Consider the following 26152-nt stretch of genomic DNA (forward strand, 5'->3'; position numbering starts at 1 on the left):
ATTAGCATTTCATTTAAATCCCCCAAAATTACCGTAGCCTTGAAAAAATACTCAGAGCATGCATTTGATTATTAAAGATATCTGTTTAAAATAAAATTGTTTTTTCAAACAGATACAAAAGTATGTTCAAAATATATATTTAAGTTTTAAAATTTTACCAGGCTATTTTAGACCCACCACTATTTTAAAAGTTATATTCATGCTTTCCCTGTGGTGAAGCATTCACAACTGTCTTATTTGTTTTAAAGGGATTACACTGTATTATTAGTTTTCATTAGTCACATACTTTGAAATAAAACAAAATTCCTACTACTGTACCTCAAGGCAGTTTCTATCCACTGTCACTTCCATTAAGCACTTCCCACTGTTGGCAGAGGATGAATATAAACCCTGACTTGGACGGCCAAATAGATCTTCTTTTCTAGCATTTGGCTGAAAATTAATAGAAGCATGCTAAGTAAATAACATACTTTAGTTAGAAATGAAAAACAAGCTACAAATAAGTGTCCTCAAGCATACAGTCTCTGGTGTCACCTGTAGAAGATGTGGCTGGTCTGCCAGGGGGATGGCTTCCGCTAGAGGAACTTCAAATGGATTGGGTGGAATACAACCAAGGAACGTCATGGAGTCTGACCGTCGGAAGAATGGATGGTTTTGGCCAGTTTCTGCTGGGAGGGAGTCATCATCCTTGTCATTAAGTGTAGCACCTAAATATCAGAAAAGTTTTTACTCTTAAAAAACCTTAGGAAAGGTTATACAAAATTTACCTTAAGGATGAGAAGTGAGGGATTTAAAAGCCAAGAAATGCCAAAGTTAAAATTAAATATACTAGAGGATCACACATTTTGTAGCTTATGTAAGCTGAACTGGCAGTTGGTGGGAGGGACAAGAACACAGTCTCCATCCTTAAACCTGTAGTAATTTTACAGGATACTGTCAGTAAACCTAAATTTTATTAAGTCCTCTGAGCTGCTCCTCTTTGTTGTTCCCCTTGACAGTGCCATTTGGTGCTGCAGGCAGAAGAGTCTGAGCAGTAGCAGTGTTATATCAGAGGTAACTCAACCAGTCACTCCTTTCATTCCCCTCAGTTATCCTAAACCTAAACTTGCTGGGCTGCTTTGGTCACCTCTCCCTTTGACTGTGGCAGCACCAAATGGGCACTGATTAGATGAATTAGAACAGTTTTGACTGGGCAAAGATAAATGATCTTACCTGAGCCAGGAATAGTGTGGAGGAGCTACAATGCAAATCCTCAGCCTCAGTTCTACTGAGCTAATGTAGCTCCTGATCTGAAGCAGCCCCTGCTCTTCCAGTCCTGAACCCCTGGGTACCCTCAATTCTGTCAAAGCACTTCAGTCCTGAGCTACAGTTTCATTTGCTAGCTCGTTTCAACCAATGGGATTGAAGTATGCAAATGAGCTGGCATGAATCAGTGAGACACATACAGACATATTACTTTAAAATAAATTCTGACAGACAATTCCTCCTTTATACTCCTGCCAAAACTCAAAATAAAGACTGCATATTTCCCCGGAGGAGCTGATAAGTATCAAAAACAGTGCATTCTTCTGCATTCCCCAAAATGTTCTTTGGTGCATGTGTCAACTCCTGCAGTGGAAACAGAACCCTAAACTTGCTGAGGGCCATATTCCGATTTTGATGAAGAAGTTCTACTGATGTCAATAGAGTTCAATTTACAGAAGAAGATTATACCCCCAAATTGTAATTTTTCTAAAAAACAAAAGCCAAAAGAACCATCTTGGACTTTCACCTGAGTATGTCCATCCAGGCCTCTTAAATTCCATCTCTTGAAAGTCACACACACAGATTGGGATCACCATGAAGAAGCCTAGCAGATCAGACTTCCTGATCTTTTTACAAATTGAATACAACAGGCAGGGAAAAGTGAAGCAACTTCCCTTAGGGTCACAAGTCAGTTGCAGGGCTGGCAATACATCCCAGATCTCCTATCTCCCCAGTCTGGAGTCATGTCAGTTGAACCACGCAATATCTAACAGGCATTTAAATGGCACCACACAGTATCTGAGCACTGGTATTTTAAATTGGGTGCAGAACAACAAGCCTGCACCTGCTCTCCCCACACTCATTCACTTGGGAAAATAATCCAAAACAATCACTCAGTTTATGGATTCTGTGCTCTTGCACAATGATACTTTCCCAGTTGTGCTAGCAACAATTTGTACCAACTTGGAGTCCTGATCAAGTTCAAACTTTTGTTGCCACTGTAAAAACATTACAGAAATATAGAAATAATTCAGCTGCAATCATCTCTCTCTACTGTGAGGGGGGCATCAAATAGGAAGACACACACACCTAGAAGACGGACATGAAATTTTGTAAAGTGATACCTGTAAGTGGATTACTACTAAAAACAAAGAGCTTTACTCCAAATATTTGTTTGTTCCATCTCACCATTTACATAGTATATTGGAGTAGCAAAATTCCCACCCAGAAAAAAAAGTGTAGTTAAAGCTTTATTAAGTAGAGCCCTGCGCAGATACAAAATTTGTATCTGCATCCAATCTGTAAAAATGGTCTGCGGATATCCACATACGCAGATATCCACATACGCAGATATCCATGGATATAAAGTGGATAGCCACAGATTTGCAGGACTCTACTATTAAGCCAAAGGGGGAAAAGCATAGAGAATGTCCCATCTTGCTATATGGCAGAAATTCTCTCTCATACTAACTTTGATTTGTGTCATCATCATTTTCATGTTCTGAATCTTCGTTGTCAAGACCCAGTTCCAAGAGCTCACGAGTCCTGTAAGAGAATAGTCAGTCCTCTTCAATAAATCATTTTGAAAATATAACACTAATATCATGCAATAAAAGTGACAGAATAATTAAAGGGTGGTTACCCTACCATACGTGTAGTTCTCTGAAGATGGTGCCCTCCTAACGTCAGCCTAACTGGCCTCCACTGTGTTACACTGGGAGTTGTCTCACAAAGTTTGAAGGCATTTCTTGACTACTCTTCGACACCCTCCCGCCCCACCCTCCACTGATACACTCCTTCTGATTAATACCTAAACTGAGCAGTAGTTTCAAAAATTCAATTTGGGGGGGAGAGAAAGAGAAGGGGTTCAATTGCGTCGTATAAAGAGAAAAGGAATTATCACTTGAGTTAGGTTACAGAAGGGTTGTACAGTGGATATCACTGTCAAAATTCTGACAGATCAGATACCTATCGGAGAAAGCTAAGCTCTATAAATCCTCTCTCTGGGACATTTTAGTACTAAAAAATTGCATCTACAGGACACAGTGAAAAATGTACTCAAAATGTACTCTTTTGGCATGTAACTTAAAAAGTATGTCAAACCAGTGGCAAATAGTTAACCTATTCGTATTAATCAATAGTAATCCTACCAATAACTTTTCAAATAACTTTCAGTCTGCAGTATGCCGAAGAAGTGGAGCTAAAATGGGGGAAGTGTGAAATGTTATAGCTTCTACCCTCTTTTTTAAATTTGAGGGAGAATTCAGAGCTCATTAAATGTACTGGATGAGAGACGTGGAAGAAGTGAACACTGAAGTAATCTACCCACAAGACAGGGTGATGCAGGAGTACAGCAGTACAGCAGAACCTCAGAAATGGAAGTTGTTCATAATTCTGAAACATTCATAACTTTGAATAAAACATTATGGCTGTTCTCTCAAAAAATTACAACTGAATATTGACTTACTGCATCTTTGAAACTTTACTATGCAGAAGAAAAATGCTGCTTTCCCTTTATGTTATTTTTTTTTTAGTAGTCTCTGCTGCTGCCTGCTTGTGTACTTCTGGTTCTAAATGAAGTGTGAAATTGACTGATCAGTTTGTAAGGCCTGGTCCCCACTTAGTCCAGACTTCGGACTAAGGTACGCAAATTCAGCTACGTTAATAACGTAGCTGAATTCGAAGTACCTTAGTCCGGACTTACCGCGGTCCAGACGCGGCAGGAAGTCTCCCCCCGTCGACGCCGCGTACTCCTCTCGGCGAGCTGGAGTACCGGCGCCGACTGTGAGCACTTCCGGGATCGATCCGGGATTGATTTATCGCGTCTTAACCAGACGCGATAAATCGATCACAGAACATCGATGGCGTGCCGCCGGACCAGCCGGTAAGTGAAGACTAGGCCTAACTCTAGTGTTCGTAACTCTGAGGTTCTACTGTAGTATGTTTCCCAAGATGTCTATCTCTAGGCTTGATAAGATAGTTCAGTCTCCGCACTCATTCTGTCCTCTGCCTCTAAGCAGAGACTGCCAAAAGTTTCAATTAGTGCCCATTTTGATGGCGGTGTACATGGTATGAACTGTCCTTTGTATACTAGATAGGGATCAATAAAAACTCATTTCACACAGGCTACTGAACTGCCATCTGATGGTAATAACTGACTAGGGCTGGATTTGAATCAGTAACCTAGAAGTGAAAGGGTCTATATATCATTAGCAAATGTGACGAGCAATCATACAGTTCTGCTATACTAATGTAGCATTTACTCTCACATGATGGAAAAATCTCATGTTCTAGGTTTTTACAGCGTACTGGTAAACAGACACCCATGAAGAATGGCATGAATACTTCAAAACTAAAATGCATCGCATCAATGCAAAACTAAGCTCCATATTTCAAGGGAATGTTCCAATTCATAGGCAAGAGGTCATATGACATGGAGTTAGAGACCCGGATTTATGGCAACAAGTCAAACTTAAAAAGAACAGGAGTACTTGTGGCACCTTAGAGACTAACAAATTTATTTGAGCGTAAGTTTTCGTGGGCTACAGCCCACTTCTTGGGAGGGGTGGGGGAGGGGTGTATGTGTGCGCGCACGTACACACACACACACTTACTATATGTTCCATTCTATGCATCCAAGGAAGTGGGCTGTAGCCCACGAAAACTTATGCTCAAATAAATTTATTAGTCTCTAAGATGCCACAAGTACTCCTGTTCTTTTTGTGGATACAGACTAGCACGGCTGCTACTCTGAAACAAGTCACACTTAGGCATTCAGCAATGTCTGTGAAAGGCTTGAACCATAGTTCCCAAGTCAGAAATCAACTTGGGTAAGATACTGAAAATAAGTGTTGTGCTGATCTAGCATGACAATTTAGCAACAAATATAAAATAGAACAATAATGGCTATTTTGAGGTTGCAATTGGAGTATGTCTTGAACAAATTCAAATTCAATAAAAACAAGAACAGCCAAAACAACTCTAAAATATTCATGTCACAAGAACATCCCAACAATTAATGAACTTTGCAAGTAAATAGAAAAAGCTAAAAATGATAAAGTGCAATAATGAAAACTAAGAGCAGAATGGTACACTACAAGGACAGAGGTTTATGTTGTGTCTCCATATATCTGGCAACCATAAGGAAGTGCCAGCGACACAAAACTCAAAGGGGAAAGGGAATTGATGGGTGAAGGCTGTCATTTATACTTCCTCTAGGATGATGAATTGCTCCTTCAAATGGGAGATTTCTAAAAAAAATACCTATTAGGTTTGAAAGCCAACTCTTTATTCCGCACTGGAGGCCACATGACCCAAGTAGTGAGAGGTCAATAGAGAAAACACACCTTTGGAAAGTATTTAACTATTATTAAATGCCAACATTTCTAATTAATTACTACTCTTCTGTCAAGCAGTGAGACTGAACAGCCATTAAAGAAAGCCACACAGGCACCTGGAAGGCAGAGATCTCTAATATAATGACATTTCCTACTACTAACAGTTAGCGATATGCTTATATTGGTTGGTTTTTGGCTCCAGTTCCTGAAAACATTTTTGTATCAATACCTTGTACTAACTATGTGGTGCTTCTCTAATGTGCCTTATGTCTAATGTGCCTGGAATTAACTGCTGTGCAAATTGTGTCAGTGTCACATGGATCTATCTAATGCCACAAACCATTCTTAAAGGTCAGGTAGATTATTCAGTATCTCTTAGCACAATTAAAGCTAGCGGAACATTACAGCAGCTTGGCAAAGTTCTACTTGACCAGGGCATTATTTTTTAAAGTAAAATATTTTTTCATCACCACCATCATGAGAAAGATGTGGAGTAGACTTTACAAGGGTGATTTAAGGATGCTTCAAGGTTTTGTATATTTGCTTCAGTGACCATAAATGCATTTTACCACAGACAGCATGCTCAGCTTAGGACACGGTGCAGAGGTGAGCACAATGATTGCCAAGCATTGCTACCACAAAAGAACAAATCTTTTGAATTTTCAAGCTCACAGCACACTAGATTTCTGCCGCTCTAGTAAGGATTTGTTTGCTAGAGTTGGCTTAATTACCTTTTCCGTTCCAGCTGAGGAGTGTCCAATGTTGTCTGTTGGTTCATTGCTTTAATCCAATAAATAAGGGCCTGAAAAACATATGCTACGTGCTTCAGTGAGCAGACATCCAGAACAGGAAGAACATCTGAGTGCTCATCATTGTGAGAACGCATCAGAGAGAGGGCATAATTTAGAAAGTCTCCACGTGCTGACATCATTCCTTGACGGGCACTGAGCAAAGTAGCACGCCTGTTAGGGAAAAAATTGATATATAAATGGTGCTTAGATAGCACAGTGGTAAGGTGCCTTAGAAATTCTCACGTAAGTTATGTAAAGTATATGAATGTATATCCTCTAATACCTGTAATTCAAAGATACTGCAATACTGCCAGTATTGGGAAATGAAGTACAATAATTAAAACACAAAACCTTAAGTTTAATATGTATAAATAGCCAAATGATTAAATTTAGGACTCTTGCATTTAAGAAAGGTTATGAATTTTAGGGTTATGACAAAAATCAGTCCAGTTATCAGCAAGGAAAGTTATCATTTACCAAAATATATATTCATATTGAAGACAGTAGCAATAATTAAGGAAGCCTCCTGTTACATTACAAAAATAGTTACACATCTATGCTTGAAGTCCAGGTTCCCAAAATGTCCCAGTGAGTAAAAAGGGTCAAGTACAAAATGAACAAATGAAATTTCACACCTTCTACCCTCAAGTGTTCTTAAACTAGCCTCCTCACGTGCTGTCATCCTCTCCCTTCTCGTTGAGTTCTGGGAAGCATGCAGGGGATGGTTTGGATGTCCAGGGTCACCAGCAGATGCTAGTGCAGAACCATAACGCAGTTGAGCTTCAGTGGAGTCCATGATGCTAACCATCCAATTCCAAGTGGGAATAAGCTTTTCCTCTACATAGTTCTGAACAAAGATGAGACATAATGAGTTAGCGGCATCACAAGGAAAAACAGAAAGGAAGGCAATTAAAGTATGAGATATTGACACGACATCTTTAATTCACTCGGATTTACTGTAAATACTTAAATCTCTCTATCATCTTCCATCTCTCTCCATGAAAACTCCCACTCCTGGAGAAGGTTATGAAAGCCGCCAGAAAGATCCATTCTGCTGTTAGCTGCTTCCCATAAACATCACTACTATAAAGAAGCCTGGAGCTCCCACTGTGCAACACCTCCTTACTCACCACCTTGGAATCTCTCAAGATAATCTTCACCAAACACTCAAATCTTGGAGATCCCCATCTTATGTCATTCGATATTGATCGCACACAACCCACCTCACAGATGCATATTTTTCAGAGTTCCATCCAAACTCAGATATTTCTGTTGCTTTGTAAGAACCATCTTCCCCTTCCAATCTCCCTCTCTTCTGTTGACTCCACAATCTTTATATTCAACTCCGCTTTACCACTGTGCACTTGAGTCTTTGACTCTACCCTACAGCTCTGTGCTGTCATTTTCTAACCCCTCAATCTGTTCCCTTGATCCCACTCCACCTAATGTCGCATTCCCTTATTCACTGCCCTCCTCTTCTTCAAGCTCCCTCCCTGCAGACTTCAAACATGTTCTTGTACCTGTTATGTAATAGGACCCTCCCCTTGACCTCATTTGTGTATCCAAACAACAGCCCAACTCAAAAACTCCTCAAGTCTGGTCTATATACTCACTGCCTGACTAAGTCATTTCTACATCACTTGAATGGCCCACCACTATTGCAAACTCAATAGTCAAAACTGTAGCCTTCCCAAAACATCTCAGTTCACTGTAAACAACTTCATCATCCTACTGAGTTTCACCATATTAGTGCAATATTCAACTTCTCTCTGGCCTCCCCCGCACCCAACCACACTATTATAAGGTCCTCGCTTTTCTTCTGATCCATTTATAATGGCACCAATCATCAAAGTACCTAAGCATTGTTTCTCCTCCACAACTAAGAGAGTCAGCTTTCTCCTCTCGTGTCCCACTATAGTAACACCTTTCCACACCATGAGCATCTTTTGCCTCAATTTCTGAAGCTCTCATCTCTGTAGTCCCAATATCCCACCACACTGCACTGTGGCTTATAGAAGATAGCATAGCTAAAAATCATCTTACTCTCCAGCTCCTCATATAGTGTCACTCCTCTCTGTGACTTCCTCTCACCTTTTGTATCAAGTTCCTCATCTTCATCTCCAAATTACTGCTCCCTATTCCCTTTGCCTATGTTCCTCAAGCCTTCCTCCTGGAAGCCCCAAGTCTATTTTCCAACCATTCTTTAAGTCTTCTTCCATGGTGCCTCTCAGACGTTGAACTCCCTTTCTCCCCACGTGACAGCTGTCATCCTTCTACCCTTTCAAATTCTTCCTTATAGCTCACTTCTTCTATGAGTACCACCAAAAACTGATGTGCAACGCTCCAGGGCCTAAATTAAACCTGCAACATCAGGGAGACCTGAGGAGTAGAACACTGAATGGATCTCTCAGAGTAAAGACCTAAGTGGATGGCTGAGGGAGGATAAGGAGTTGGTCCTGTGATGTTCCCTGATGTAAGGAGATGTTCCCTGAACAGGGGCAGAACTCACAAGCAGGGAAGCCTGGGGAATGGAACATTGTGGGGAACTCTCTTACAGGACACCTGACTTGGGGGCAGAGGCAAGAGTCAGGAGACTTGCCTGGAGAGTGGGGCCCTGGCGCAGAGACTAAAGGAACTGGGAACACAATGCTGCTATTGACTCTTGAGTTGGTGACCTGGAGTGTTCTCCTTGAAGAGGGTAGTGGAAAAAAAACAACTGTTGTTTCTACATATGTTTATCATGGGTTTGTGCCTGCATAGGTTGACTGAGTTTGTTGAGAATGATTTTACTGCAAGGTGTTTTGTTTGGAGGAAGGGGAGGGGAACTACTGCATTGGTGTACACTAATTATGCCCAGAGGTGAGTTTTGCAAGCCATAATACATTATTTCAAAGCATTCGAACATGGACGGAGGGAGTTATAAAAATGCCGAGTAGCAATAACGCAAAGTTTGTGGACACAATTGCAACTCTAAGATCTAAAAAAAATTTACCCTAAATGGTTTTACAGAGAGATTAGATTACTCTGTGTGAAATATGGATAATCCAACATGTTAAAAACATTTAAAGTTCTACAACAATTAACTGGAATGCAAATACAGGTATTTTATTTAAAAAAAAAGTTAGCACTGAAACTTTTGTTTCTAGATGTCTAGAATGTTCTAGTTGCACAATACCTGCAAGTTTACTGCATCCTGATACGTCAGTTTCACTGCAGCAGGGATCTGGGAGTATACCAGATGATTGTATTTGGGAATCAAACCCATCAAATCAGATATCTGTCGGATCACAATACTGTATGCCCTCGCTAAGCTGCTCGCAGATGTTAAATAGCTGCTTGCATTGCTAGCTTCTAAAGCTGCAGCTGCTGCTGCAGCACTTGTGCTGATGGTGCCGCTTCGACGTAAGTTCGATGGATCAATATAAATCAAACCTGCTGAACTTGCTAAAGAGAAGAGAAAGTTAGACACCATTAATGATTTTATATACCCTTTACTAATTCTTGTGTTTGACAACAGAAAAAGTTATTAAAATAAACTAAACTTTTAGTGATTAAACATGAATAATGTACCTGTACTGGCCCTGCAGCTCTAACTAATAAAACTTAATACTAATACCTTCTTGGAGCAGGAGTAAATACTGTATTCTACTAATTTCTTAACTAAAGCTTAAACAGGGAAAGCACTAAGACTGCGCATGTTTCTCTTAAGCTAAAGCAAAAAGATAATATGTGGTAAAAAAAACGTACTTAACATTTAATCCTATGGGCTGGTCTACACTAATGCTGTAAGCTGACCTATGTTACACTACTGCAGTTCTGTAAGTTATGTAACTGAAGTCCACATAACTTAGGGTCAACTTACAGCAGTGTCTACACTGCGCTATGTTGACTGGAGACGCTCTCCCGCCAACTTACATTCCGCCTCTCGGGGAGGTCGAGTACAGATGTCGACGGGAGAGCACTCTGCCATCAGCTTATCTTGTCTTCACCAAACCTGCTAAATTGACACCGCTGCATAGATCGCAGCACTGCCGATTTAGCAGGAAGCATAGACAAGTCTTATTAAACAGCAAAAACAAAGAACAAAACCATTTATAAATGATGTACATGCATTCCCTTTGCTGAGACTTGCCTGCTGGGGCAGATGTGCTTGATGGAGCCGTGCTAGTTGTTCTCTGATTCTGGGTGTTACGTACAGCCCACTGCATTGAACGGGGAGCTTGGGCAGCACCATTGGCATGAGAGCTATTTGTGGTTCGCTCTAGAGGCTCATCAAGCATGAAGGTCTCCTGCTCTATGTCATCACTCTGGCTACTGCTGCTGTCTGAATCACTGGAGTCATTTGACTGAGAATCATCCTCAGAAAAAAATGCGGGAACACTGCTAGCACCTATGTAGGAAAATAGTGTTTATTGTAATTCACTTATAAGCAGTGATGCAGTCAGACTATTGTACATATATAATAAGTGTTTGAAAACTTCTTCCTGAAAAACAACTATAATTGTAACATTCAAGTACCATGCTTACAGAACATCCAGAAATGCATTCTAACAAATTGTCCTTAAAATACTAGTGTTAACTTTCCACGACAGTTTTATGGAAAGGCAATCAAATTAGTTTTACTTATGTTTTGAAAGAAAGTTAAATGATTAAGGAACATTTTAATTAAAACCACAGTCCGTTTTCAGTAACAGTAATAGAGCAGAAAGTCAATGTACAAGTTTGACCTTCAGAGGACTTCAACTCTGATTTAGAAGGATCCTGCTCCCAAACAAGAAGGCAGAACAGTTGCTCTCAAAAATACTTAAAAGTAGTGTTCAAGTTACATAGGGAAAAGAAATATTAAAACATTTTAAGCTGACTTTTACAACACTCCCAGGTATTTTCACACTGATGCTAACAACAGCTGCGCAGCAACAGAACATGGGCTCTTGTAGTATGGCTTTCTACCTATTTCTCTTAAGAGGGCTGCACACTGACCTCTTAATATAGACAAATCCAAACATTAAGTGAGAAAAACAGAGGAGGAGAAGCTTTAGAGAGAGGATTACAGGAGGAAAAGTCTCATTTAAGTGCTAAGGGTTTCCCCTACAAATTGGGGGCAGAACTAACTATTTCCCCACATTTCTCCTGCATTTGTTCTCTGCCGTTTACTGCCCTTGGCACTAGGCAGCATGTGACCCTTCAAAGATTTTGTACTAGAAGCTGACAAGTAAAGTCTCTCCCAACCTGTATTTAATCAGTTAGATACTTTCCTTTATCACATATGCCTAAATCCTGGCTTCCAAGTTTAAATAAAGAACGATGCAAGAGTGGATGAAATGGTGTACCTGCTTCTGATCCCGCAGTAGCTGCAGTGACAACACTTCTACGCCCGCTAGCATTGTCCTGATTGCTGTGGTTACTCTCACTGTCACTTTCTGTTTCAGCTGCTGCTAGTAGATCCAGCTCCATGTCACTGCCTGTAAAAATGAAAAAATACAATATTAACATCTAATGCTTACAGAAAAATAATTTTATATCAAAGGAATTTGTGTAGTCCTGTATATGTATTACACCTCACGCTTATAACAGAGTACTAAGCATCTTAAAGCCATCTCACTTCTACACTTTTATTTCTTCTAAGTTTTGAGAATTAAGAACTCATTAAGAACTCAAGCCACAAGATTCTACATTTAAAGTGGCACTTACAGCCTTAATTCTGCTCCCTGTGCATATGTATTACATAGCCTTTAATTACGGGATCATGTTCTGTTTCAAGAAATAAAATGTACATATAAAAACTGAACATCTTGGGAGCCGCTGAAGCCTTCAGGTAATCAGAATTTGATAGTTTCTAGTCACATTTCAGTTTTGGACAAACCCAAATCTGGATAATCAGGATTACCTGCAAATAAAATGGTTCAAAAGGAAAAGCCAGGGCAATCCTACCTTTAGGAACATAGAAAATGCCATATTTCATCAGACCTTTGGTCCAGCTAGGCTGGCATACGGTCTCTGACAATGGCTGGTACCAGACAATTCAGACAAAAGAGCAGCAGTCCCCATAATAGACAATTATGGAAAAGTTTGCCATAGGAAGAAATCTTTCCTAACCTAACACAGTTTGTGGTTGTCTTAAGACCTCAAATATAAAAGGTTAATATCCCTCTTTTTTTTCCTGATATAAATGTATGTTAGAAGTTCAAATTATTCTTTCCAACCTGTATTACTAAGCATTTGGCAATACTGTATTTTGTTTGACATCATGCTATTCATTTGTCTCACTTTGTTATGTCTCACCAGTAGTCCTGTCTTCTCTAGTCTTGACCAACCTAAATAATTGGGTCATCTAAAATTTTTGCCATCTCCCTGTTCACTCCACTTATTACATCATTAATAATTGTACTGAATAAAAACCGGTCCTTTTATGAATCCTTGGGGCACCCCACCTAATCTTTTCTATTTAATACTGACTATTTCTACTCATTTTTTAATCTATGCTAGTTTCTAGCCCGTAACTCTTGTGAAGGACTTTGTTCAAATGCTTTTTGAAATTTCAAATAAATTATATAAATCAGTTTTTTTTTCCCCTACTATTTTGCTGACATGCTAAAAAGAATTGTTGTATATTGGAGAGGCATGACTTTCCTTTGCAAAAGTCCCTTTCACATCTTGTTCCTCTAAGTGTTCTATAACTCTCTATAATGGGTGTTTCAAACAGTTTATCGAATATTGAAGTAAGTCTCACTGTTCTGTAATTTCCATGAGCTTCCACAGCATCCTTGTAAAAAAAGGGGTACAGCACTTGCTATCCTCTAGGATAGCAACTGATTTTAATGTGAAACTGAGTACCTTTATTAGCAATTCAATCATTTCATTCTGAAGTTCCTTCAGAACTCTTGGATCATCATCATCAGGGCCTAGAGGGATTTGTTAGTCTTTAACTGTCAATTTGTTCCATCACTTTGAAACCTCAATCTGTCAGTGTCTGATTTATTAGCTGAAAAGCGAAGCTATGAAGTCTGTATTGCCTCAAAATTCTGTGGTGAAGACCAATGCTAAGAAGCCATTAGCTTCTTTGCAATACCTTAGCCTCCTTAATTGCTCCCTTTATTCCTTGGTAGTTCAGCAAACTCATCTATTCTTTCACAGGCTTCCTGGCTCTGATGTATTTAAATTTTAATTTATTACTTTCTTTATGCTGTATTATTGCTGGAGCATTAGCAGCTGCTATTCATACCTACATTATGCTTTTAGATATACATAAAAATAACATGCATCTGTTTTTCTTTGGGAGGGGACTTGTTAACTGTAACGGTTTGTCCAGAATCTTGTCTTTTAAAGGGGTGGGGGAGGGAAGAAGAGGAAGGAGAGATGCTCCTTTTGCATTATGGATAAAATTGTTAATAAAGTAACAGTATATGAATGAAAAGTGTATACCGTCTTCATCATGCTCATCATGTTGTCCTTCTGCTTCAGCATTTTCTTCTCCATGTTCTTCTTGTTCATCATGGTGGTCTTCTTCTCCAGCTACTCCCTCAACCACTTCAACCTGGAAAATGCTTTTTATTTTTATGCTGTAAAATGTATATTTATCTTAGTTCTGTTCAAGTACAAGCTGTCTGCACTATGATTCCAAGAACAAAATTCTGGAAAGAGCAAAGTGACAATTCTGTTTCCTGCAGCAATACTAGTATAAACTGAGCATACAATTCAGATAGAGGTGAGGAGGAGAAAGGCATTTATTTGCCCTAGTTTGTGTGGCAGCTCATTTGACAGTTCACAAATGAAGTGTTATGAAACAGACAAGGCACCCAAACATAAAGTTGCCTTGGACATCAGAACCTAATATTGAAAGGGAAATGTTGGCCACGAACACCAGGATTAACTAATTCTTTCTGAGTTTCTATATGTATTTATATTCATTTTTTATCATCCACCTAGAAAACTACAAAGGAACTTATCCAAAGGAAAAACATCTCTTGGTGGACCTATGCTCTGAAATCTACCATATGTTAACGTATTTTTACAACAAAATATCACCCAACATACTTGAAACATGCAGCATGTAAAGGACTGCATGTTACTTTAACAGTGCTCTGAATCATGTTCTAGCTTTGTAAAATTCAAACTTAAGAACATGTTTACACCACCATTCAGTCCAATCCTATTTCCATAGCAAGACTGAACCATGTTGTAATCACGTCAGGCACTACTGTCTTGTAACGCAGAGCTTCACCACACTTTTTTCATGTGTATAGCAGACCTTACTTGCAGCATTCCTGGAGGCCACTGCAGTCTCAATACCATGTATATGCTCAAGTTCTGAATTAATGACTTCCTAGCTCAGAGATGAGTGCCACTGATTATTATTCACTGATATTTAAACAGCAAAATGCACATGATGTATCAAATTGAGAAAAATTAAGAAAGTAACCTCTTCCACATCTGCTGATACAATATCATCTTGCTCTTCATCTCTGCCACGAACTGGCTGTGACTGGCTGATCCGTCTCTGCTGAGGATTCCTTATAATGTAGGAGGACTGAGACTGACTGGAACTACAATAAAATAGAAACGTAAGTAAACTACTGCAACAGAAAAAATTACAGTATAAATATTTTTAACTAAGTAGTAGTCATTCACTTCCCTTCTCACAACAACAGAGCTAATCTAAAAATCTAGTGGAAGTGTGAGGATGGAAGAACAAAACGACTTCCTTAGATTTACTATCAAATTAGGAGGACCAGCTTTTTCCTTTCCTTTCTTCCAAATGAGAAAAACACTTTCAAATTAGACTAAAATGGAGTTAGATTGTCACTTACTCAGCACATGTTCATCTTTCCATAAACACCCCCAAACAGCAGCAATTAATCAGTGTGTTCATGTATGCGAGAGGGGATGACAGCACTAGTCAGTGAAGAAAGGAAAGTACCATGGGCACTGGCAAATTGCTACTTTTACCCAGCCATTAGCACTTCTCCAGTACTGCTGAACACTAGCATTTTTTCTATTTATCTTCTGGCTAAAGTTACTTGATCCAGTGTCTCGCTCTGTGAATGAGTTTCAATATCATTACCCCTTACTGCACTTGGGCTGGAATCAGACTGTCTTCATCTCTCTGTGTTTCCAATATGGTCAGAGATTTGCTCTCATGCTCATTGGGGGTCTCCAGCAGCAGTTGCATTTCTCTAGACCAGTGGTTCTTAACCTGGGGTGCACGCACCCTAGGGGGGCACGCGATGCCCTTTCAGGGGGGTGCAAGACATGCCAGATTTTTTTAGAAGGTAAATAATCGAAAACACAAATTAAGCACATTTATTTATTAACATTATACAAAAGATAGTTCTCGCTCTTTTATTCTATAGTTATGATATATCTTGGTTTAAAGAACTGACCTACTTCAACGATTTTTTATAAGGGGTGAGAAGATATTTTGAGAACCAAAGGGGTACAGGCTGCAGTAAAGGTTAAGAACCACTGCTCTAGACTCAGCCAAACAACACCAGATTACCCTCAGAACAACTGATTATGGTTTTTCCCACCTCCCACACATTGTAAAAAGCATCCTGTATTCACACACTCACAGGTCCAGATGCGAAGTACACAGACCTGTTATTCTTTTATTATGTTCCGGTGGATGCTGCCACACAATTTTTTGTGATTTATATACTCATGGCCAAGTATTCTGGCAACATTTTACTTGTAATATGGAGCGTTTACATTCTGCTACTAAATATATAAAATGATTCTTTAAAGAACATTCCAAAACCATATTTTAGCAAGCACATGACGAGATGAATAGAATAAGTAGTTAACTTTACCTGCTAGACTGATCAGATGATGGTCTTGGTGGTAGAGGCTCCACAGAGAATAGTTCTTCACTGCCTTGCATGGCATCTATACTAGTGCTAGCAAGAGTAAATGGTGCAGTAGGACGCGCAATACCCATCCTGACTGGAATAATTAGGGATTCCGCTACATTACACAACTCCTCCACAGCATAGGGTAACAATGCTTGGAATACACGTTTACATTTTCCAATTGGTTGTGGAATGAAGTTGCTAGAAAAAAAATTGTGGAAAGAAGAATCAAATAGGTCATCTTTTGAAAAGTGTTTATAAGATATATATGGGTAAAAATTATTAACCAATGACAGAATATGAGACAATATATGTGTAATGCATTCTCAAAACAAAAAGCAAAACATTCAGTTACACGACAAGCGAAGCTACAGAAATTGCAATAATTTATGATGATGTTGGTCAAAAGAGGGTTAGAATTAGAGCTACTGGGAGAACTGCCTTCCCATCCTTTTCAGAGATTTCCAAACTTTTCCTGTTCTGCAACAGGACAAAACAAACAAACAAAAAACAACAAAGACTCTCACACCTCTCCCAGAACAGCCAACAACATGGGGATTAAGGCATTAACATGAGATGAGGGATGTATAGGTTCAAATCACTGCTTTGCCAGTCTCCTTCATCCCAAGTCAGCATCCTAACCAACAGCCAATAGCTATTCTGAAGTATGGGGTCTCAGTCTTTTCTGTTGGAATAGTTCTACTTTGTAGACATTTCCACTGGAGCAGGTACTTCAACTTAAGTCTCCCACATCCCAGATGAGCACCAATCACTGAATGTTCTGGGGTGGGTGAGCCTGCCAGCCTCCCTCCCTCCACCAACAAAAAGTTTGCTTTAGCTTTTATCGGCATTTATTGAAAAATTCTCAACTAGTTCTAGTTCAACTACTTCTTGTTAATGCCTCAAAAATGAGGCAGCACATACAAGTGTACTGTTGACAGAACAAAGTTGGTCAAGGCAGTACATTTTGTATAAAAAACAAGCCATTCAACATTAAAATGTAAGGTTCCTTTTATATCTTAACTAAAGTAAGTTCAGCACGCAATTTATAAAAGCTGAGGTCCAGTGCAGCACTGTGGATAGGGCCATGTGTGATGTAAACTTCACAGTTCCACCAACACACCTCATTTTTTATCTGTGACACCTGACATAAGTCTGGAGACACTACAAGAAACTGCCAATTGTGCTGAACTGTGTGACTATGTTATGTATGTTGTTGTAGCTGTGTTGGTATTAGAGATATTAGAGAAACAAGGTGGGTGAGGTCATATCTTTTACTGGACCAACTTCTGTGGGTGAAAGAGCTACACAGAGCTCTTGTTCAGGTCTGTGTAACTTGAAAGCTTGAAAGAGAAGTCGGTCCAAAAAAAGATATCACCTCACCCACCTTATCTCTTTAAGTATGCTATGGGAAAATAGAGACTAAAATAAGAGAGTCAAACCATTCCTTTTTATATGGAACTTAAATATCATTTGAATCCAGATCTCCAAAAGTAAAAAGTTAGTTTCAGAAGCCTTATGCATCACCTACTCCCACAAAACCGTTTTAGTGTTTTCTTTATTAATGACCAACACCAGTTCATACACATCCAGTTAAGTAATAAGTAAAACAACCCTTACTTTTTCTTTTTGGATGAAGCCATTTCGACACTAAGAATAACAAAAACTCTTGCCACAGAACGCAGAAATCTCATTGTAACGGCAATAGCTTCTTCTCTGCGCCCTGGAGTGTATTTATTTTGTAGCTCCTTTACAAGAGTACCCAGCAAAGTATCTAAAAGCTATGGAAATAACATTATAATATATTATTTATGTGGTAAGGAATCACACTAGAAATGCTTAATGCATTTTGTTTCAAGTGTCTACATTAAAGATTCACAGAAAACTGGTATCTAAAAATGTGCTAGTTCCTTAATGTAAAAAAAGGCATATTTAGTAGATCACGTAAGAGCAGAATTGGGTGGAAAATCCCATGCCTTATATTTGAAACTGAATTAAAAACCAACTCTTAAACTTGTATCTAATGGATATTGCATGATGTACAAAATTAATTTAAAACATGGCTAAGAGTGCTTACCAAAATGTCTGCTGTGCACTTGACAATAAGGCAATGTGTAAAGCAGTCCAACCGAATTGTACCACTTTGCTGATTAAGGTAAACTTGTTCTTCAGGCAAAAGATGACCTATTCTACTGCTTGCACTAAGACTTGGAAAAAACAAAGCAAAATGAAAAAAATTTATATAAGTTGACAGATCTCAAAAACAACAGTTTAAAAAAATTAATTGAAACAATATTTGCAAATACACACGGGTCTTTATTCTCCTGGGAGCCAAACATGATCATAGATTTCAGCGCATTCCAATCTTGTAAAACACGTTCCAAAGCAAGCTGAGCAAATCGTGGAGGTTCTAAATCGTGATCAGGCATATCAGAATCTAAAGAGAAAAAAAAAAAGGCCAGAGTGGCATGTGAGAAAGGTAGTGAAATGCAGAGACCTACATAGTCTTCTTTTCATTGAAAAAAAGGCTCACCTTCAGGATTTGCAGTTTTACGATTACGATCTTCCCTAATTCTAGGTGGTCTGTACTGGCAGTGTTCTACAGTTTGCCTGGCAACTGTCTGTACTAAGAATAATAGAAGGTGTTCCCCCCTGTAATGCAGAATACATTAGTAAGAAAAATATTTAAAAACAAACCTGTCATATATATTATTCCTTCCACTCCCCCGCCCCAAGTCACTACAAATACAAACTTACCTGCTATTTGGCATTGTGACCAGATTTGTAGTGGTAAGCAGTCTGTAAAGTAGATCAAGACGAGCAGACTTCTGTCCTGCAATTAATGTTTTACACTTGCATTTTTCCCAGCAATCACAGTAGGCTGTTGGGGATGTTCGCTTGAGCCTGAAATAAATAAAAATCTTTAACATCACTGTTCAGAAATTCATTTTTAAAATATTTACTGAAAGAGGCTTTTGGGTTTTTTTTTTTTTAAATAAATTTTGTTTTCTACTACAAACTTTTTGAAATAACAGCAAACAAAACAAAACACTCATTTAAGAGAAAAAAAATTACAATTCCTAAATAACTCAACTTCAGTTTATTGGTGTTCTGTCCTACTATTGATTTAGCGTGACAGTTTCACTATATAACATTTCACATTTCAGATAGCTTTTTTTAAAAAAAAGCAAAAGGGGTCTCCAAAGCATCAAAAAGTTAAACGGAAATCTTTCTTTCCTACTGAAGAAAAATCAAAGATACTTAAAAATTACAAGCACATCTTTGTGGGTATAAGATGATAACTTGTTAGTTTACAGATGTTTGATATTAACACAGCTGAACTTAAGCTGTTTAATGAAGTTACCTAGACTGTAGCTTCAAATTTGTACCAATCAAATATTTTGGATGTATATTTGGTTTCTAGCTCATTTATCCCTTGCTCAGGGCTAGTTTTTAGAGGGAGCATACATTAAATTTGTTTTGATGCTTGATAGCTTTGGTTCACATTTTATCACTATAGAAGCAAACTTTTGAGGTTGTGGTTGAATATGCTAACCATTTACTCTGTATATCACTGCCTCCAGTCAAATAGCAGAAAGACTAAAAACATTTATGGATATAGACTGGTTCATATTAAGTTAATTTTTAATAGTTTATTAATTTGCAAGTATTTTGTAGCATAAGCTAATGAATAGGAAGCAACAACTAATCAGAAGTGAAAGCAATTAGTGAATGGAACCAATTAAGACATCAGTTTGACTGTAAGATAGTGAACTCAGTGTGTACTTACTTGCAATCATGACCTTTGTGACAAACCCGTGCACATTCTGTGCAACAACAAAGAGATTCCAGTAAGCCACATGTTCGGCATTCAAAAATATCCTAAAATGAAAAAAAAAAACACCATTTTATAAACATGCAGTTATATGCATAATCTCCCCCTCACAATGGATATCTAGTATAAATATTCACATATTATATTAATTCAATACAATATCAAAAATGTAGGGCTGAAAGAGACCTCAAAAGTTCATCTGCTCCGCCTCCATCTTCTACAATGATACAGGATTAAGTATATTACAGTATACTTAAATACAGTAAAAGATGCTTTATGTGGCATGTTGCGGGAATGAGGGGTGCCAGTAAGTGAAAAATGACAGTTAACTAAGAGGGAGGGAGTTTGGGTGCAGGAGGGGGCTCGGGGAAATGGGCTGGGGCATGGGAGGGGGTGCTGGGTGCTGGATCCATGCAGGGCAGGGGGAAGGTGCTCACCTCGGGTGGCTCCCTGCAAGTGGTGACCTGTCCCGGCTGCTCCTAGGCAAAGGCAGGCAGGCAGCTCCACGCGCTGCCTCTGCCCACAGGCGCCGCCCCCGCAGCTCCCATTGGCCATGGTTCCCAGCCAATGGGAGCTGCGAAGCTAGTGCTCAAGGCAGGGGCAGCACACAGAGCTGCATGCCATGCCTCCGCCTAGGAGCAGCCGAGACAGGTCACTGCTTACAGGGAGCCGCCCGAGGTGAGCACCCCCCAGATCCGGCACCCAGCACCCCCTCCTGCACCCCAATCTACTGCCCTGAGTCTCCTCCCGCACCCAAACTCCCTCCCAGAGCCCGCACCCCACCCCCCCTGCCAGACTATAAATCCCCTGACTGACTATAAACCGGAATTTCAGTGAAGATCAGAAATGCCAGTTTATAGAGCTTTCCAGTTGGTGAAGCGCTGAATAAAAGAGCTTTTACTGTATTCCTTTGGTATTCTTTCAGTAAAAGTGAAGCTTTTAATAAATAATAAATAATATAATAATATATGGAGATATACCTATCTCAGAACTGGAAGGTACCCTGAAAGGTCATCAAGTCCTGCCGCCTGCCTTCACTAGCAGTACCAAGTACTGATTTTGCCCCAGATTCTTAAGCGGCCCCCTCAAGGATTGAACTCACAACCCTGGGTTTAGCAGGCCAATGCTCAAACCACTGAGCTATCCCTCCCCAGTATTAAAACTCAATGTCAAACTAAGGCAAGACTGAGCAACAGGACAGTTCTGGGAGAATAAAAGCAAGCTGAAAGGAAGACAAGCTCCATTTTTAGAGCTGCATTAAGGCTTAAATGGTGGCTGTAGTGGCCCCACGGTAAAAATGGACTTTAAAAGTTGCTGAGTAGGTTCATTTATGTTGGTTAATCAAAGCCTGCAATGCCTCTAAAATCTTGCTTTTAAAAATATTCCTTTAACACACAATAGAACTACTGTGAAACACTTCTGCTAGTTAATCTGTCAGACTATAGAATACTCTGCTCACCTACAAATCTATGTCCAAGCTGTTCAGGGAAACAGCCCTAGAACTCTACTAGCAACAAGGTTTTGACCAAAACCGGCTACCTATTTATGTTTTCCATTTTGAGAAGTGGAAATAGATAAAGACGACTATAGCACAACTCCAAACTGCTAAAATGAATTAACAGATGAAGTTCATCTATACAAGAATAGGGCCAGTGGTGTTCAGTAACACTAACTCTAAAGTACAGACAATGCATAGTTGAAACACATTCCCATTTAACTTATTAAAAAGTGTTTAATTTACCTGATTAATGTGCTCTGCCCCAGTCCACGTAAAGCTGCATGTATCATTACAACACAGGACATATAAAGGAGAATCATCTGGGTTTGTGCCAGATGGGCAAACCATTCCCATGAACACATCTTCCTCTTTTTCACTAGAAGTTGCCTCCGCTAGAAAAATTCAAGCATAAAAGTGTTTTAAAGCAAAGTTTTTCATAGTAAAATCAATTTTAAAAGAGTTAAAAATATGAATGATAAAATGCTCTCAATAATATTTAGAAGACTTCTTCCCCAACACACTATAGGTCTTCCCTGCAAAGAACACCTGCAGATAACTACAATAGGAAGTTAAGCAGGTGCCTAAGTCTTTTCAGGAATGGGACCTAAATATGTGTACAGTTGCATCATATACTGTATTCCAAACCAGAAAGAATAAACTTAAGTAGTGGATCAAGTGATCCATTTATATTACAGGAGTACTGTGATGTTTAAATCATTTAACATTTTGAGAATACTATCTTAATTCATTAGTGTTCGTAAAGCAACAGATCCTTGAATGAAAGGCCTTGTATAGAGCAAAGTAGTAATATTAACAAAACTCCATTGCTACTATTAATACACATATCAGTACATGTTCTCAAATAGCAAATTATCCATGACACAGGCACCATATTTTGGGTGGGGGTAAATTTTGAACACCAGCATTTACTCAAACATATGCAACTTTACATAAAAGAATGTTCGTTAGTTATACATTCAATTACTGTCTTTGTATGTATGCCAAAATTAAAAAACGGAAACAGCTCTGTATGCATAAAACATTTTTGAAACTCATTTACCTTTGGCAATTTTCTGTGCAGTTTCCAGAATGGTAATTGCAGCAGGGTACGCTCTGCCACTAACAGCAGACATAAATGGTGTCATACCTCTTGCATCTCTAGTAAACAAATTTGTAAAGTTATTACCAAATAAGTCAAAAAAATGCTGAACTTGTAGTTGCAATAGAAAGCTATGAAATAGGCCAACTTAACCCTATATAAACAGGAATTAGTCTGGATAAGTGGGGCTGCTGAATATCGGTACATATAAAGTAATAACCAAAAAGATTTTTTTTTGTGCAACAGAGAACAAACTGGAAAGATTAAAAAATGAAGTTAGTATAGTGCATACATTAAGGAAAAGCAAGGAGTTGGCAATATAATAATTTACCATATATTTAAAACGTTGTTATGTTGATTAAAGGGAGAAACTCAACTAAGAGTGTCTTTTTTTACTGTAATAATATAAATAGTCTCTTCAGAAAAGAATTCAAATGTTTGACTCCTTATAATCTTGCTTCAGACCTCTTTGGCATCTTATAGCAAACCTTTATTGCACAAAGGGCAATATGTCTGTCAAAGTTCCAGAGTTTCCTGACACTTAAGTAGTGTCCCTTTGTTTCTTAATTCCTCCCTAGTATGAACAGTATATCAATTTTATCAATCTCGTCAATTGTGAAAATTTAGTTAAATTTCAAACCCTTGTCTTCTCCAAAGATATTAAGTTGGATTCCATATCATCTTTTTTCACAAAGAATCTCTAGACCTGGTGTTGATTTCTTATGATATACCCGTCTCCAATACAGCATTATCACAGTGTAAGTGCTTAGATTAAATATCCTCAAAAGGGATTACTTGAGAAGTAAAGTACTTTGTAATCCACGTATCTGTGTGCACACACACTCTTGCAGACATTCTGCAGTAATTCTAGTTTAATATACTGCTTCATATTTAAGATTTGCCTACATATTGAAGACATTTTCACCAAGATGTTCAGGAGTAAGTTTCAGCTCATGTATCATCTTCAGGGGACATTTGTTTTAAACAATGGTGGCACTTTTCATTTGAAAACCCTTACTTGGCTGATAGTAGCTCTCGAAGATAAGGTTGTAAAACGACACTATCACATAACAATTTCAGTATAAAATGAGCATTTGCCTTCCGATCTTTTGATTCCACTACAGATGGTTCAGTAGAAGGACCTGTAATCAGAAAAAATACTTCTGTGGAAACAATCCCCAAAGTGGGTCCCTATTAAGTGGGTCATTTAATAAAAGTAATTTCATCAAAGAGAGACAGCTGTATTAAGGTTACCATCAATCATCACCTTGACTATGACAGTCTTGGCAGTTTCAGCAACACATTATGCATTTCACTGTATATAAAGGATTGTCTATTTGAGAATATGAAATGTTATGAGCTGAAACAGATAGTAAGCACAATTTCATATTACTATTGACATTTTTACATGCACAACATTTGCAGGTAAATAAAAGTTTATGTGATATTCTATTGAGCTGTGCTTTACTTAAAAATAAGTTTAAGAATAGTGGTAAATGCTGCTTCAAGCCAAAGCTATCTGTATTTACAAAGGAGGAGCAGTTGGGATACACAAAAACCTATCAAAAGGTAGCTTTTGTGATTTCCCGCCCCCCAAAACACATCCAGATAAAGAGCAGGTTCTCACCTGGTATGGTGGAGGTGCTAGGTCCTGGGCCAGTGCCAGTCGCTGCTGTGGTAAGAGATCCCACAGCGGGGGCCAGGATAAAATCAATGTCACCATCTTTCAGTAAACAGAACAGGGATATTTTTTATATATTGATGTACATTCTAACAAGCTTTTTCTGCAGTATTCTAGCTATGCTATACACCTGTTTATATTTAACTGACACTTTGCTTTGAGCAAAAAGTCATGTCATTAGGCTGACATCAATATAGCCAACATTATAGCAAATACTTTAAAATGCTGTTGCCAAACTTTTTAAAACAAATTTTGTTTATTGTACCAGTTTGAATAAGTGCTTTTAAATTCTAAATCACTGCTTCCATACAAAAAGTACATCTGATTACTCCATTACTAACATTACTTACTCTTCAGGACATTTTTTAACATCTATACATTTCAGTCTCGGACACTAAATTTTAAATTCACCTTCAAAGTCATTAGTTTATTGTTGTTTTTTTAATCATGTCTAGTTTTACACTCACATCCATTGATACATTAGCAATCTTACCAGGATCCATTGCAGGAGGATCAGGAACCCAGCTGGGAGGAGCTATTGGTGGAGAAACTGGGTCCTGGTGATCACTAGATGAAGCTCCAGCTTCATGTCTACCCAATCCAGCTGCTCGCAAGGATCTTCTCATCATCTCCCTTAATCTCAAACTGAATACAAACCAAACAGAACAAATTCACTTCCACATTAAGTATATTACCTAATTATAAATCAAAGAAAAACTTTTGTAGTTAAAGGCAACCCAAACTTCTTTTATTCCCATAATTGTCTTAGGTACAGAGAAAACATCAGTCAAGCAATAATTTTAAATTTCCTCCCAACATTCTATTGTAGCAGGATATATTGGCCCTTTAAGGGCAGCTGTGGCCCAGTACTTCTGTTATTGGGTCTTGCTCCCTTTAAGAGGGAACAAGTGAGAAAGCAAAAGCTAATTGGGAAGCAGGCTAAAAACCACAGGACCTATTCCTCAGTAAGAAGAGACCAGCAATAAGGCAAAACATGGAGTTGGTCTCTCCATTAAGAGAAAGACTAAGGAGGAAAAGGCTAAAAGGAGGAGGAACCCCAAGGAGAGAAAAGTTGTTCAACCCCCAAAGGAGCAGGAGATGAAGGATCTGTTTAATGAAGAAAGGGCACACAACTATTATCCCCACTGCATCAACAGGGCTGAAGCTGGATACCCAGTGGAGGTTTGTGGGGGAAGATGGTAATAGAGGCCTGTGATGGAAGCAGAAGAAGGACACAGTGTCTGACAAGAAGTGGTGTGAGCTTGAGTCCTTGTATATGCACCTTATTTAGAAGTTGCAAGGTTAGGGATCCCAGAGAGAGTAAGAGGAAGGCTCCACCTTTTACTCCCCTGCATCAAAAGGGAAGACTGTATCGATATGGAGTAGAGGACTATGGCCCAGGGATGGCAAAGGACTGTTTTATTTCATGTGGATTTATGCTTTGGTGAGAGAGTCAAAGCACGAATATCATATAGGCTCCCCATCCAGTCAAAGGAAAACTGAGGAATGGCTCTGGAACCTGATACTGGAACGATAAGAACTCATTACACTTATCTATAAGTTCTGTCCTAAACATCTATCAATGTAGATACCTCTCAGATCTGAGAGCTTGTGGGGGGAAGCACTTAATAAAATTAGAGGTCTTGCAGCAGGCAAATAAATAGGGACACCTTGTGAGTTTATCAATGACTTAGAGCAACATAGGTACCATACCCCCCTCGCCCCCACCAATAGCAATGATTGGTTGGGGGGAAAAGGAGAAGAAGAGTTGAAAGAATCTAAGAAGCTTTCAGAATGGATTATAAAAGATATTAGGAATAA

General features: G+C 38.8%; 1 protein-coding gene across 23 annotated transcripts in view; it reads right to left on the reverse strand.

Annotated features, from left to right (window-relative positions):
- UBR5 (ubiquitin protein ligase E3 component n-recognin 5) overlaps positions 1-26152 on the reverse strand; it is a 137716-nt gene that overhangs the window by 27941 nt on the left and 83623 nt on the right. For 14 of the 23 annotated variants that reach the window (XM_065582235.1, XM_065582233.1, XM_065582222.1 and 11 more), the window contains 22 exons: positions 24825-24976; positions 24278-24373; positions 23669-23792; positions 22612-22709; positions 21795-21943; positions 20009-20100; positions 18976-19122; positions 18752-18870; positions 18529-18655; positions 18296-18425; positions 17839-17999; positions 16180-16419; positions 14793-14916; positions 13796-13907; positions 11704-11835; positions 10506-10763; positions 9549-9817; positions 7009-7220; positions 6314-6544; positions 2717-2790; positions 535-707; positions 319-453 (listed from right to left, as the gene is read on the reverse strand). In XM_065582235.1, coding sequence (XP_065438307.1) covers positions 319-453; positions 535-707; positions 2717-2790; positions 6314-6544; positions 7009-7220; positions 9549-9817; positions 10506-10763; positions 11704-11835; positions 13796-13907; positions 14793-14916; positions 16180-16419; positions 17839-17999; positions 18296-18425; positions 18529-18655; positions 18752-18870; positions 18976-19122; positions 20009-20100; positions 21795-21943; positions 22612-22709; positions 23669-23792; positions 24278-24373; positions 24825-24976 — 3355 coding nt within the window. The remainder of the gene's footprint in view (positions 1-318; positions 454-534; positions 708-2716; positions 2791-6313; positions 6545-7008; positions 7221-9548; positions 9818-10505; positions 10764-11703; positions 11836-13795; positions 13908-14792; positions 14917-16179; positions 16420-17838; positions 18000-18295; positions 18426-18528; positions 18656-18751; positions 18871-18975; positions 19123-20008; positions 20101-21794; positions 21944-22611; positions 22710-23668; positions 23793-24277; positions 24374-24824; positions 24977-26152) is intronic. The other 9 variants (XM_065582226.1, XM_065582225.1, XM_065582241.1 and 6 more) reach the window with 3 other exon arrangements.

Source organism: Chrysemys picta, chromosome 2 (assembly GCF_011386835.1).
Source record: "Chrysemys picta bellii isolate R12L10 chromosome 2, ASM1138683v2, whole genome shotgun sequence".
NCBI classification, from domain to species: Eukaryota; Metazoa; Chordata; order Testudines; family Emydidae; genus Chrysemys; species Chrysemys picta.